General features: G+C 42.6%; 1 protein-coding gene across 4 annotated transcripts in view; it reads right to left on the reverse strand.

Moving 5' to 3' along the window:
- Nucleotides 1-13,172, reverse strand: part of WBP2 (WW domain binding protein 2) — an 18,886-nt gene continuing 5,714 nt past the window's right edge. The window contains exons 4-8 of one of the 4 annotated variants that reach the window (XM_084838131.1): nucleotides 8,904-8,996; nucleotides 7,701-7,838; nucleotides 7,023-7,142; nucleotides 3,796-3,872; nucleotides 1-2,583 (exon numbers count right to left, since the gene is read on the reverse strand). In XM_084838131.1, the coding sequence (XP_084694257.1) occupies nucleotides 2,530-2,583; nucleotides 3,796-3,872; nucleotides 7,023-7,142; nucleotides 7,701-7,838; nucleotides 8,904-8,996 (482 nt within the window). In that variant the 3' untranslated portion in view covers nucleotides 1-2,529. Of the gene's footprint in view, nucleotides 2,584-3,596; nucleotides 3,873-7,022; nucleotides 7,146-7,700; nucleotides 7,839-8,903; nucleotides 8,997-13,172 lie in introns of all 4 variants that reach the window. The other 3 variants (XM_084838130.1, XR_014788296.1, XR_014788295.1) reach the window with 3 other exon arrangements.

The raw sequence follows: 13,172 nt of genomic DNA on the forward strand, positions 1-13,172 counted from the left end.
GTCAAATAAAGCCATAAAATCATACTTTTATTATAATCCACATGAACTGTGAAGACGTGTATGTAGTTTCTACACCCCCCCCCCCACAAGAACATGTGAACACAAGCAGTTTCTTTATACAAGGTCTGCTGGAATTAATTCAGCTTTGGTCACAGCAGAAATCAGTGGAAGACCAAGAAACAGTATCTCCCCTACCCCCCGTGCTTTAACTGCAAACCCATCCTTAAGGTCTATGAAGGATGTATTACCACAACTGAACATATGCCCACCCAAATATGCAAACACACTGAACCAGAGATATTTGATGTATGTTATCTTTACTTCACAGTCTTAGCAAATCAAAAGACAGCCTTGCATTCAAAATAACTGTTTCACATCCATAATATATTAATAGAAGTTGTCCAAAATACATACCTATTCTTAAAATAACAATTTCTTTACATCACTGCAGTTTAAATAGCAAATCTAGAAAAAAGTCTGTGCACAAGGTAGAGAGGATGTGCACAAGAATCAACATTCTAGTCAGCTAGAAAGCATTTGGGAAATCAAATTAAGGACTTTAGAGCTTTGCCAGGATGTTTTATAAGCTTCTGCTGGAAAGGGCTCTGAAAAAAAGCACATGCGCTGAATATGCACCCTGTAGAAACTCAAGGTCCTCACCCACTCGGCTGTCACTCGATCCAGCAGCAAATTAGCAGTGACTGCTACTGAGATCAAGGCAAATGGGGACATCTTAAAAAACAAAGAAGTTTGCACTTCCATTCCCTGGAAAGTCACAAGGTCAATATTTTGCAAGGTCAAAATGAAACACAGCTAAGTCCGGGAAGCAAAAATCAAGCATTGCAGAGGCATGCAGTTAAACCATCCTACTTCGCCGTATTCTTGGCAACAGATGCTATCTGCATCTTTCCTGTTGTTCTGCAGCGACAACAGGAAACAGTTGGGATCCACTGTGAAACAGAGTTGCAATGAGCACAATGCTGGAATTAACTATTATTGCCTCAAACGCCACCTGATACCCAAGATCAAAGCAACTGTGAAAGGAGGCTGAAGCTTTCAGCACTGGCTCAGTAAGCTAGCATTCCAGGGAGCTGCAATGTCAAGTGCTTGTATTACCGGAAATTACAGGAAACGTTGGGAGATTTTGTACAAGTCAGGGTTTCATTTTATTCCTGTGTAAGTCAGAAACAATGCTAATGAAATCATAGTGGATTTTCAGTTATCCAAGCATGTTGGGAGACTCAGCTCTGTCTATATAAACTGAATTTCAGATGTTTAGGTACATACGTTCCTGAGAACTTTGGGAACTGTATATGCCCAAAGCACTACCGTCATACAAAACCAACTCCCTTATTTTTCCTTCCCATATTTTGGTTCAGGAAAAACAAAGACCATAGCTTATTGTGGTTTTGTTGTAGGTGGCATTTCAGTGATATTAAGGATTCAGCTAGGGGGAACAAAAGATGCAGAAAACCCCAAGAGGTATTTGCTTTTTACACACTCTCCCTGTTTGTCAGTTTAGACATCATCTGAAAGGTCAGCACTCTGGAAGGTAATCTTAATGCTTATCCAATGGAGAGGGTGATGGCTGTTTGAACACACGCAGCTAAAGGGGAAAAGCTTTACTTCAGATGTGCCCAAAATGCTAGGGATAAAATCCAAATAAATTAAAACAAAATAAATAGATCAAACGGTGAGCTGCCTTCTTTCTTAGAAACACTTTCAGCTGCTAGGATGGGGCTTAGACAACTGATCAAACATTTGGTCAAGTCATCTTCCACGTTGGCTACAGTGGTAAAATGCTTTACTTGCCAGAATCATGCATCCATTATTTTGTTGTTGTAAGAAAGAAAATAACCAAGATGCCGAAGTGAATAGATAAGAATGTTCAAAATTAATTGATGATGCATACATGCAACCATACATGCATCTTGTGGAAGAGATGGCATAAAATTCCAGTGTCTAACTAGAACCAAATGACCAAGTACGTGCCATTAGGTTATCTTGTCAGAAGATCAGTGCATTTCCTTGGTCACAACATGGCAGGGTTCATGCAACAAAGAACCAACGGATAGAACGCAGAGTTGATTTTCTTCTGAAGCTTCATGCGAGCTGGTCAACACATCAAAATGTCAACTTCTTCCAAATTCAATAGCTGTTGGTAGGTTTCAGTTTAAGTAGTCTTTGTTCATGAAGGAATGTTCTCCAGGACAGTTGAAATATGGGATGGGAGAGGAAGAACAAAACCTTTCTTTTCATTAATATCGACATGGAGAAAGAAGAGAACAATAGAGAGAGAGAGAGAGAGAGAGAGAGAGAGAGAGTGTGTGTGTGTGTGTGTGTGTGTGCGCGTGTGTGTGTGAACCCAGGAAAATGTTAGAACCTCTTTCCTAATGGCGCACATATCTACCACAGCTGTTCATGGGAGTTGTGTGCGCTGGAGGGAGTCTAGACGGTCCTTATCAATGTCATATCCCTAATCAACATTTAGCCAAATGGAAACGAGGAAGCACTGTGTGTGGTGGCTGTTTATTGGGTTTTCTTGTCCTCTGGAGGGAAGTATGGAGGAGGAGGAGGCTGGTCCTAATATGAGGGAGAAAGAGAGAGATCAAGTAAGCAATTTCAGTTCATTACTACACAAACAGATTCAACTGTAGGAGCAACCACATTTGCTAATTCAGAGATGCACCAATATGTAAATGAACGTTATTCAGATCATGAACTCCAAAATTATCTTGTTTAAAACTTATCATACAATTATATACCTCATCTCAAAGTATCGCATATCTCACAATGTAAGACAAACTGTATTTATTTGTGTATTGTTGTTATACTTATGTTAAAATTGTTACTTATCTTAGAACAGAAATAAAAACATTTAAATAGCAGTGGTGCCAGCATGGTGTAGTGGTTAGAATGTCGAATTAGGACGGGGAAGACCCAAGTTCAAATCCCCCACTCAGCCATGAAGCTCACTGCGCAACCTTGTGATATAAGTGTAATTAAATATATATATGCGCGCGCGCACACACACGCATATATATGCATATGCGTGCATATATATAAAAATAAATAAAATATATGTGCAAACTTGCCTAAGAACTGCTCCTTCCCTACTGAGCCCAGTCCTTCCAACTGGTTATTAAACCTGGATGTGGATGTCAAAGCTTTGTTCTGCCATGAATCCACCAGGTGATCCTTAGTTAAGTCACAACCTGTAAAATGGGGATTACCTACCTATAAAGCACATTCTTGGACGTACAGTGAGGCTTCTTGTATTGCTCTACATTATGAAAACAAATCTATCAAGTGTGCCCTGTGTTTGATCACTGTGTTATGTTTGATGTGATTGGATATTACATCCTTTTGTTATAAATGTAAATTCAATAAAATACTTTAAAGAATCTTTGTTTTGTCTTTAGGAGCTATTGTACATAATCCTCATACTGTAGGCACCATTTATCCCTTGCCCTCTCCTGCTCTCTGACTGCTGCACCCACAGTAAATTTGCCAACAATATTCTTCTAATATGAGGGCTAATTTGTAATGTATAGATGTTAGGGGTGGTTGAAAGCAAGATGAAGAATGTGTATTACCTTCATTTCTAAAACAGTGGTATACAGAGCAAAAGAACCAGGGGCACAGTCTGAGAGCGCATGATGCAGCTGCCTTGCTGAAGCTAAGCAGGACTCGGTCTGGTCACTGCCTGGATGGGAGACCACCCCATGTAAGCCACTTTCAGTTCCATGGTAGAAGAAAGGTGGAATACTAAATAAGTAAACGTGCAAAGCCTACCATCGGCATGTAGACATTATGAGGATTGCCTGGGTTGTAATAAGCACTCGCAGCAGCTTCTGCAGCCTTGGCTTCAGCTATAGGAAAAACATTATGGATTAGGTAGGTGCTGCTTTTTGGAACTACAGCATATTTGGCAGGATAGGTTCGAAGAAAAAAGGAGGGCAGCATCAATCTTCAGACTAAAACAATGGGCTGGTTTGGATGCAATATTCCTGGCTTAATAACCCATAGTTTATTAAGCTGGGAACAAACATTGGGCCAGAATGCTCCCCACTCATCCTCCCCTCACACACCAGCATCTGCACTTTGGTAGTGATCTCTGTAAACCAGTTTCCCATTATGTCTGAAATGGAGAATGGTAGTTTAACGTTGGTTTACTAATCAAGATCTCAAGCCAAGATTGATCCTGGTTTAAGATCCTGGTTAGTAAACCAGCATTAATCCACAGTAATGTTATAACATTGAATAAAACGTTTTGAATTGTGTTTTCTAGTTGCCTCTGGCAAACACTATGCTGTACTTGAAATGTGTTAGGCATAACAATAATTTGAAATTTTCTTCAAATAAAACAATTTTCTCTAACACTTTCTAAGGGTGTCCCCACTGTTGGTTGGACCGTCTCCATAAATTCCACCACATGTGAACATAAGCATATGAAACTGTCCCTCAATTCCCCCCTAGAGCTGCCCAGCTTTCTTCCCAAAGTTATCCCTCCTCCACTGGCTTCTCAAATTCCATGGAGTTCTCCCAAATTTCTTGTTGGAAGAGGAGATAGTACAAAGGCAGTAACGGCTCCCCCACAATGGTCACCCCTGAAAATCTAATAATAGGCCTCAAACTCTTACTCTAGCAACCAGTCATCATCTTACATGCAGTGTTCATGACGAGATTCCAAGTCCTTCCCAAATGCACTCAGCACCAAGGATATATGCAAAGAATCATAGAATAGTAGGGTTGGAAGGGGCATATAAGACCATTGAGTCCAACCCCCTGCTCTATGCAGGAATCCAAGTCAGAGCATCCCTGACAGATGGCTGTCCAGCCTCGTCCTGAATGCCTCCAGTGTGGGAGAGCCCACCACCTCTCTGCGTAACTGGTTCCACTGTCGTATTGCTCTAAGAGTCAGGAAGTTTTTCCTGAGGTTCAGCCGGAATCTGGCTTCCTGTAACTTGAGCCCATTATTCTGTGTCCTGCTCTCTGGGATGATAGAAAAGAGATCCTGGCCTTCCTCCTTGGGACCACCTTTCAAATACGTGAAGAGCGCTATCCTATCTCCCCTCAGTCTTCTCTTCTCAAGACTAAACATGCCCAGTTCTTTCAGAGATACACTGTGGCTTCCACCTCATAGTGACAGCTGACTCTGGCTAGTTAAAAGGTGCTCTGTTCCCTCCCATTTCCAGTAGTAAACAGAGCATTATCCTGTCGTGTTTTTTTAACCACAGATTGCTCTGTATCAAACTCAGACCCACTGTAGGGATCTGAAGGATTTGTGATCATAAGAACACTTCTACTATAAGGGCTAAACTAGACATTTACAGCAGATCCAGGTTTGGATACCTGGGTCACCAAGCCAATGCAAAACAGCAGGAGGGTGTAATCTGAAAGGCAGAAGCAGCAGGCCACTGGGAGAATGAATCAGTCTTCCTTGACAACCCTTTCCCCAGCTGTGGTTCTCGAAGTGTTTGTAGCACATCAGGGGGTGGAAGCGATCGGGGGGGGGGGGATTGCAAAAAAAAAAGGGGGGGGTAGGAGAAAGGTTTACCACCTTCTTCCCACCTATCGCTTGTCCATTACAAATTGTGCCCTCTGCCATTTTGCAACTGTTCAGTGGCAACCAAGGTTTGCTGCCAAGCATCTAGTTCAGCCCTCAAAAGTGCCTTTAAAACTGCCTCTTTTTGAAATTCTTCTCTACTATTATTTAGTGATGACAACAGAGGGAGCAATCCTATGGCCCCTAGACAGCATCTGGGGGGGCCATAGGATTTTTTGGATTCCTGGATCTGAGATCAGAGACAGTGCTCAGACCTTGGGCCCAGGAGTCCAAGTGCCCCTCCCCTCGCAGCTGGTATGGAGAACTGCTCCGGCTGCCTCTCTGAGGTCACAAAAGCCACCTCAGAGAGGAGGGAAAAGGGGCAGTTCTGTGGGCAGGGAGGGGACCGGGGAGGCTGGCTTATGAAGAATCCTCCAGCTTCCCCAGCCTCCCCCTTCACAGAGCCTCACCTAGACAGGTGAAAAAGCCAGTCTAGCAAAAATGCAGAGCCGGAGGAGTGAGTTCCTGCTACTCTGCTTAGGAAGCCCATCAGCCCCCAAGTTCAGAGGCTGACTGGCATCCTGACTACACCCTAAATAAAGCTTGTTCTCCTAATCTATCCATATTACACCAAACAAACTGTCATAGTTACAGAAAACTCATTTTTTTTCATGTATTGGAGGAACTGCTGTACTACTACTACTACTACTACTATTATTATTATTCTGAAGATACGCAGTATGGAAAAACCCCTAATCTGCTTTATGTATTAATTGCACTTGCAAAACTGGCAGCAAGGAAACAATTCCGTTATAAATGGATTAGGTTAGTTCTGGAGCCAGAAAGAGATGATTAACATTAAATCTCAATTGTACCATTTTTAGAAACTTGCCTTCTGGGTTAAAATTGCATCTCTATGTTATGGCTTTCAAAACACAAGCCCTCTTCACAAAAGGGTTTTAAGGAAAAGCTATCCAAACACTAGTAAGGTCTGCTTAAAGTCCAGTGCAAGAGTGGGCAGAAAGTAGATCAGAATCTACTGGCAGATCTGAGTGATTTGTAGTAGATCACCAAGGATTTCTGACTTCTTTAACAATAGTAAGACTCACCCCACAATAAATTCGGCTGCTGAAACAAACAAACAGCTTGCGGGGAGGGGAACCAGGACTGAATGTTTGTGTGAAAGCTCAGTTCTGGAACTAAAAACAAGTTCCTGGGCTGAGTTACACTGAGGCATGCCCTGTTCCTTAATTCTTCATGTATGTCTGCCCCTTTTTCTTAGCCACTATTCTGCCCTTGGCTCCAGCTGATGGATCTTGGGGATTCTAGGGGAAAGAAGTATTTACCACAAGCTTGAAGTCCACCCACCCCTAGTCTAGTGAATCCTACTGAATACAAAACGTCTTGATGAACTTGCACAGTTCTATCAAATTTCAGAGGATTTGCAATCTGGCCCTCCTGGCACATCATTTACCTGCTGGAGTGGAGGGAAGGTCTGGGCCAGCAGCAGGTGGTTCCATGGGCCCAGGATAGGGAGGTGGAGGAAGCTGCATGTATCCCATATCTCCATCCATTGGGGGACCAGGATACAATTCTGCTACAACGAAGAACAAAATATTGCCAAAACAGCTGATTGAGTCAGGCCTCCCCAGTGTGTTACTAAAATTTCTGCTCTCAAACCGACACAGTAGATTTTTAAAAATGTGTATTTTATTCAAAACACGAAAGTTTTGAGAGAACAAATGTATCAAACCAAACCCTGCTATCAGGAACAGCATTATTCTATGTTTACAGGGCCTGGCAAGTTATGATAGATAACACATTCAAAGCTACTTCAGACCAAGCTAACTACCTCATGTCAATCCAGATTAGTTCCCAGCTGAATTCACAGCAGCTGAAAACACTGATCAACATGGGAAGACTTATATTGAAGAGGTTGAGCTGTCACTTCCAGCTTATTCTGTAGGAACTCTATTATTAAAAGCATGCAGTTTCAAGTTTCAGGCAAATAAAAACTGGCCCAGACTGAACAAGGGCCAATTTAGTGACATCTGGAAATGGCCAAAAATCAAGACAAAGCAAACGCGCTCATTTCTTTGTCTGGTTTTTAAATTAATAACTACAGATTCCCTCTTCCATTTCCCTAACTCACCAGGAGGTGGTGGTGGGTATGGGTAGCCCGAAGGAGGAGTAGGGTACATCCCATTTGCAGCAAGTGGTGGAAAGGTATAGCCCCCATTTGGCATGTATGAATAACCATAGGCTCCATTGGGGACCTCCCCTCTTGAGGCTGCAAAACAAAAGTAAGCAAATTATATCAAGCCTGCAAAGTCTGTTTCAAGAACAAAACAGCTATAAGGCAGCAACTTTGACAAACCTCAAACTCTATGCCAAGCAAATCTCCAGCTGGCAAGATAAATAACTACAGGGCCTGCTATATCTTATAACACCGTCATGCAACATTAATTAGTTCAGAGCACTTCCTGGATGATGCTCAGAGTTGGCATTAGGATTTGTGGGGCCTCGTGCAGTAGGAAAGAAGGAGGCCTTCAGTAGTGTAATGTGTCTGGAAGGATGCCTACTGGCCCCTCAACTTAGCAGCTAGGAACGGAGTGGGAATGAAGAGAGAGAGAGACAGTAAGTAGAACTGCTCGATGCCCAACACTCAATAAATAAGCTGGGAAAGGAGACATGGGAAACTACCGGGACTGCGAAGTTGCTGCATCCCATGGCTATCAGCGACTTGGTTACCTGGGAAATATGGGAGGAAGCAGGAGGGACTGGCTGAAGTGATGTGACCAGTTGGTATGGATGGCAAGAAGGAAGGCTGCCATACATAATAGGGATATAGAAGGGCAATCAGCTGGCTTACAGAACAATGGGTCATCATTAGCAAACACAGGAAGTACTGGGCCAGATGTAAATGCACCTACTGTGCCATTCAAAGGGCCACAAATAACAGAGTGGCCTTCAGACATGGAATATCAACACAAACACTTACTTTGCACTTAAAACCTGTAGCACAGCTGGGTAATTTTGCTGTGACTGTCACTTCCCTGATCCTTATTTATTTACATTTCTGTAGCGTCCAATTGCCGAAGCTCTCACAAGAGCTACGAGAGATGCTATTCTCTCTCGGTATGGGAAAATGGCATTAATTTATAAGGAAGTTATGCAATCCACCCAAACGTGGTGAAAATTAATGTTTTCCATGGATACTTAGAATTCTCAAGTATCTTAAGTCATCTAAATGTATATCTGAATTTGAAACACATCCTTCTCTTCAGCAAAGTACATCCAGACCCCACACCTGCCTTTTAGCTGAACTGGCTTCCCTATCATAAATTGTCAGTACCTTGAGATGCTACTTGCAGCATACGCTGTCCAAATTCTATGGCACCTCCAGCTGAGAATGTCATTTTAAATGTTACAGATCCTTCCCAACCACCTAGAAAGAAGATAATATTGACTGAAAAAGTGGAATGAGCTTGTCTGTTAACAGGGTATATTGCCCCGGCCGTGGGCGTCGACCTCTTAATTTAGAGGTGCCAAGATAGTGATGAATCAGACCCGGGTTTACTTACAAGGAGAACTTTACAGCACACAGGCATACCCAATGGTTGGATCAGACAGCTTCTCTGAACCCAGGGCCACAGGTACAATGAGTTTTATACCATACATGTTAAGAATGAGGCAGCATAGCAGCAGCAAGTGCACCCTAGCATTAATTCCCAGCATAAACTAGCCATGCTTGATTCCCAGCACAGCCACCTGCAGCTTTAAGACAAACAACCACTCGCTTCCCAGGCACATCTCTACTCACTAGTATGGAATGTGCTGGGCCGTGCTATCGGCCCTTTGACTCATCTTCACATGCTCAAAGGCTTACTAGCAAGGGAATTGCACCAATAATGAACTTAAGCAAGGCATTATGGATCTCTAGGCCCCTCTAACACTATAGGTGACTTGGTTACGCTCCTGGGGCCAATACACAGGGTAGCTAAAAGGATATTGGTGAGATCCAGAGAACCCTCTCACATTTCCATGAGCTGTATTCCAAGGCTGTAAGCATCATGTATGAAGCACTTCGGGAAAACAAAGACTTGATTCTTGACTCTAACCACCTGAATTTGAATGCCATCCTTTAGAGCAGGGGTAGTCAACGGGGGGGGGGGGGGGGCTGTGGGTACCAATGTGCCCCAGACACCTTCTTTGGTGTCCACCAAAACATCCTATTCCTCCCAAATTTTAACAATTAAAAAAAATTACCTATAGCTGGGAATCCTTCAAAGCAAAGTAGGAGCTTTTAGCTGCTGCCATTTTAATTTCCCATGAACGCACCTGGGCAGGTTATTTGTCCTTAGTAATTAGCCATGCTCACCAATGGCAGCTATTTTATGGTTGTGCCCAGGACAGTTTCTCAAATTTCCAAATGTGCCCACAGGCCCCAAAGGTTGCCTAGCCCTGCTTCAGAGTGTGTTTAAAGGCCAGAAAGACAGCAAAATTCTGCCTACCAACCTCTGGCACACTAAAACATCAAGAAGATTAGATTTGTTTTGACTTAGCAAAGGCAAATTTGATTTGCTAATAAGTCTGCACAACTATCCTTGCGAGTGAGCCATAGATCAGCCTAGAATGACAGTCTAGTAACATGAACTTAAATGGGAAGTATGACTATATTATGGTGCAAGGACCATGACATAACTGAGAGAAACAGAATAATTAGCGACAACAGAGCTTGCAGGTTTAGAAATATGCACCCAGGATGCCACCAGCAACACTGCTGAAGAAATACTGTGTGCGGCTACACACACAGTATGTAAACTTGAGTATATGTAGGGACAATATACCATGAAAGGGAACTATTCTGGGGAAAATTCAAGTCAATTATTTAACACTGCTTTCAAAGATACACAAGGTTCTCATTGTTGAGCCTCCTCTGTTTGATCCTTGTGACATAGCAGAGCTAGACGTGCTGATCAGGGGCTGGCCAGTCAGACCGAGTCCAGGATATATATGCTTTAGGAAGAAGGTATGGCCAAAGGTCCACAATTTTTAGTTGGCTTTGGTAGCCAAGTAAAAAATGGTGACTGCCAGGTTCCTGTCCCTACCCCTACCCTGCTGGCACTCTCCCTGCCTCTCTTTTCTTCTTGGTCAATACTTGGTGGAGGAACTTGGCACACCTTGGCTGAGCAGTGGCAGGCCCTGCTGCCCTTTCCTACTCTGAAACAGGAAAGGGGGACAGAGTGGGGCTTTTTGTGGCAAAAGTACTCCAAGTGCTTTGGCCATGCAGTTGCCAAACACTCCCTCACCTTCCTCCCAAACTTGGAGTTGGTGAGGGGGTAGAGACTGCTGCACCACTATCAAAATCATCCCTACACACCTCTGCAGCTCCAAGCTTGGGAGGAAGACTGGTTGTTTGTCATGCTTGCCAGAGATCGGTGGCCAGAGATGGGAATGGCCTGCCTTCCAGGAAGATGCAGGTGGGGGGAAAGGCTAAGCCCTGTAAAAGAGGACCTCCTGTTCTGCAGGAGGAGAGGAAGGCAGAATATCAGTAGCAAACAGGAGCTTTCTGCTTGGCAATACTTATTTCCTGCTCCTACTGCTATCCTGGTAAATATATGTACATAGTTTTCCACCACGGAACATGATAGTTACTTGTATTTCCAAGAGTGTCTGGATTATCTGGCTGACCACAAGTCCAGGACACTTACAAATGTAAGTCATCTGTCACAATCTTATATAGATCCTAGAAAGCCAACTTCAGAGATGTATTTTAAGGAAAGAATAAACTGTGCAGCAGTAAGCAGAAAAAAACAGCTGTTTATGAGATATAGTTTGTAAAGTCACAGATCAAGTAAGAAAGAACAAAACGTATTAGGTAGATTTACTCATTTGCAAAGACTTACTGTACATGTACATTTAGGTACTTCTTCTGTAATTCATATTCTACTAAGTTTTATTATTTAAAAAAACAAACCCAAATACATAATGAGTAAAAGTTACTTTGTGCATTGTTTAGAGGTTCTATAAGCACATGTAAAAGGTACATACAACCAGTTTGGACTTGAGATACACAGTTACTGAAACAAAGTGTCCTGTGGCATCTTAAAGTCCAACTAGTTTATCATGGCAGAATATTTCAGTGAATGAAGTGCCTCTCTACTTCAAAAGTGTAGTTTCCTCTTAACTAGCCAAAAGGAAACATACAACCTACTTCTTAACAGACACTTAGCTCTCAGGCCATCTTCTTTTTAACTAGAGGGAAACCAATGGTGAAGACTGGCAAGGAAGGTATAAGACTGAATAAGGAGAAAAAAGGTAGGGGGATTCAGTGAGAACAAATCCAGGATAAGGAGGTCTGGCACATGAGCGAGGATGATCACACACCTCCAAAGGCACCTGACATCTCCCAAATGGTTCTGTAATATCAGCATCACCGGAACAGAAGCTTGAAATAGAATATTTAACACCCATTTACAGCCCAACTCAATCCATCCTTACTGAGAAGAATCACATTTCTCTGTGATTTTTAATACACTGCAAAAATGACATAAGTGGGGGTGGGATAAAAGATTGCTAGAACAGAATCTGGCAAAAGCCTTGCTTTCATGCAGTACAGAAGCAAACACTGTTCAAATGCTATCTAGTCAATTAAGTCTGAAGCCTGCAATGAAGATGTAGAGCTGCACAGATAAGGCTCTAGCTATAGCTCAATGACCTCTCTTAGATACTGTGGGGCCTGGACTGCAGTTTGTCATGAGCCATTTAAGGAAGCTAAATGGATGAAATCATTTGGCTGATTTTAGTTTTAGTATCTGGAATGGAGAGGATGAGAGGTCAGTTTGTGACATTTTGCTTCATTATAACTGCAGAGAGAATGAGTGAGGCAAAATTTTCCTTAGGGTTTTTCTATTAAAAAGGTAACTGTTTATGCATTATGAACCTTCCTGTCTGAGCTCAACTGTTTGCAAGGAAGGCTGGGAGACATTTATGCAAAGAAACCCCCAATTGTCTACAAAGAACTAACCATCCAAATTAAAGCAATCGTTAAGGCCAGTGCGTACTACTAGAAATACAGTATTGAGGGTTTTACAGAACTAGAACTGTTTGCAAGGATGGGAGAAAGAAAAATGAGACAGGACAGGGAAAAGTTGGTAGGCACAGTGACTCAGCTATTGGCAATCCTTTGGGATGGGAGTAGCACTCCCACCAAAGACGTAGCCAAAATGTGACAAGCTTGGAACCTGGGGTAACAGTGAAGGAATTGGAGCTGTGAAAGGTGAGTACAGCAGTTCTCTACTAATGCAAGCTACAGACTCTCTTTGGTTTAATTCTTTAGCAGACATTGCCCTTATGTTTGTTGTTCAGTTCTCTTTGCAACTGCAAGGTAGAGCAGCATAGTTCTTTTTCACTTAAATAATGAGGATAATTCCACACAATCAGTTTGAGCAAGGGCAAACATGCTTATTTCCCAGCTTGCCTTCGATTGTTAGTAATTGATGCAAGTAGTAACTAAGAACTACTTACAGACTCCTCTCTTTGCATGCTGCAACTTGGGGCCATCCAATAAAATTTACAGGACTTGCAGTACATTCCAGTTGGACAAATATGCCTATTTGTT

This window comes from Heloderma suspectum, chromosome 2 (assembly GCF_057233095.1).
Source record: "Heloderma suspectum isolate Gila_16-S chromosome 2, 16-S_ref, whole genome shotgun sequence".
In the NCBI taxonomy this organism is placed as follows: Eukaryota; Metazoa; Chordata; class Lepidosauria; order Squamata; family Helodermatidae; genus Heloderma; species Heloderma suspectum.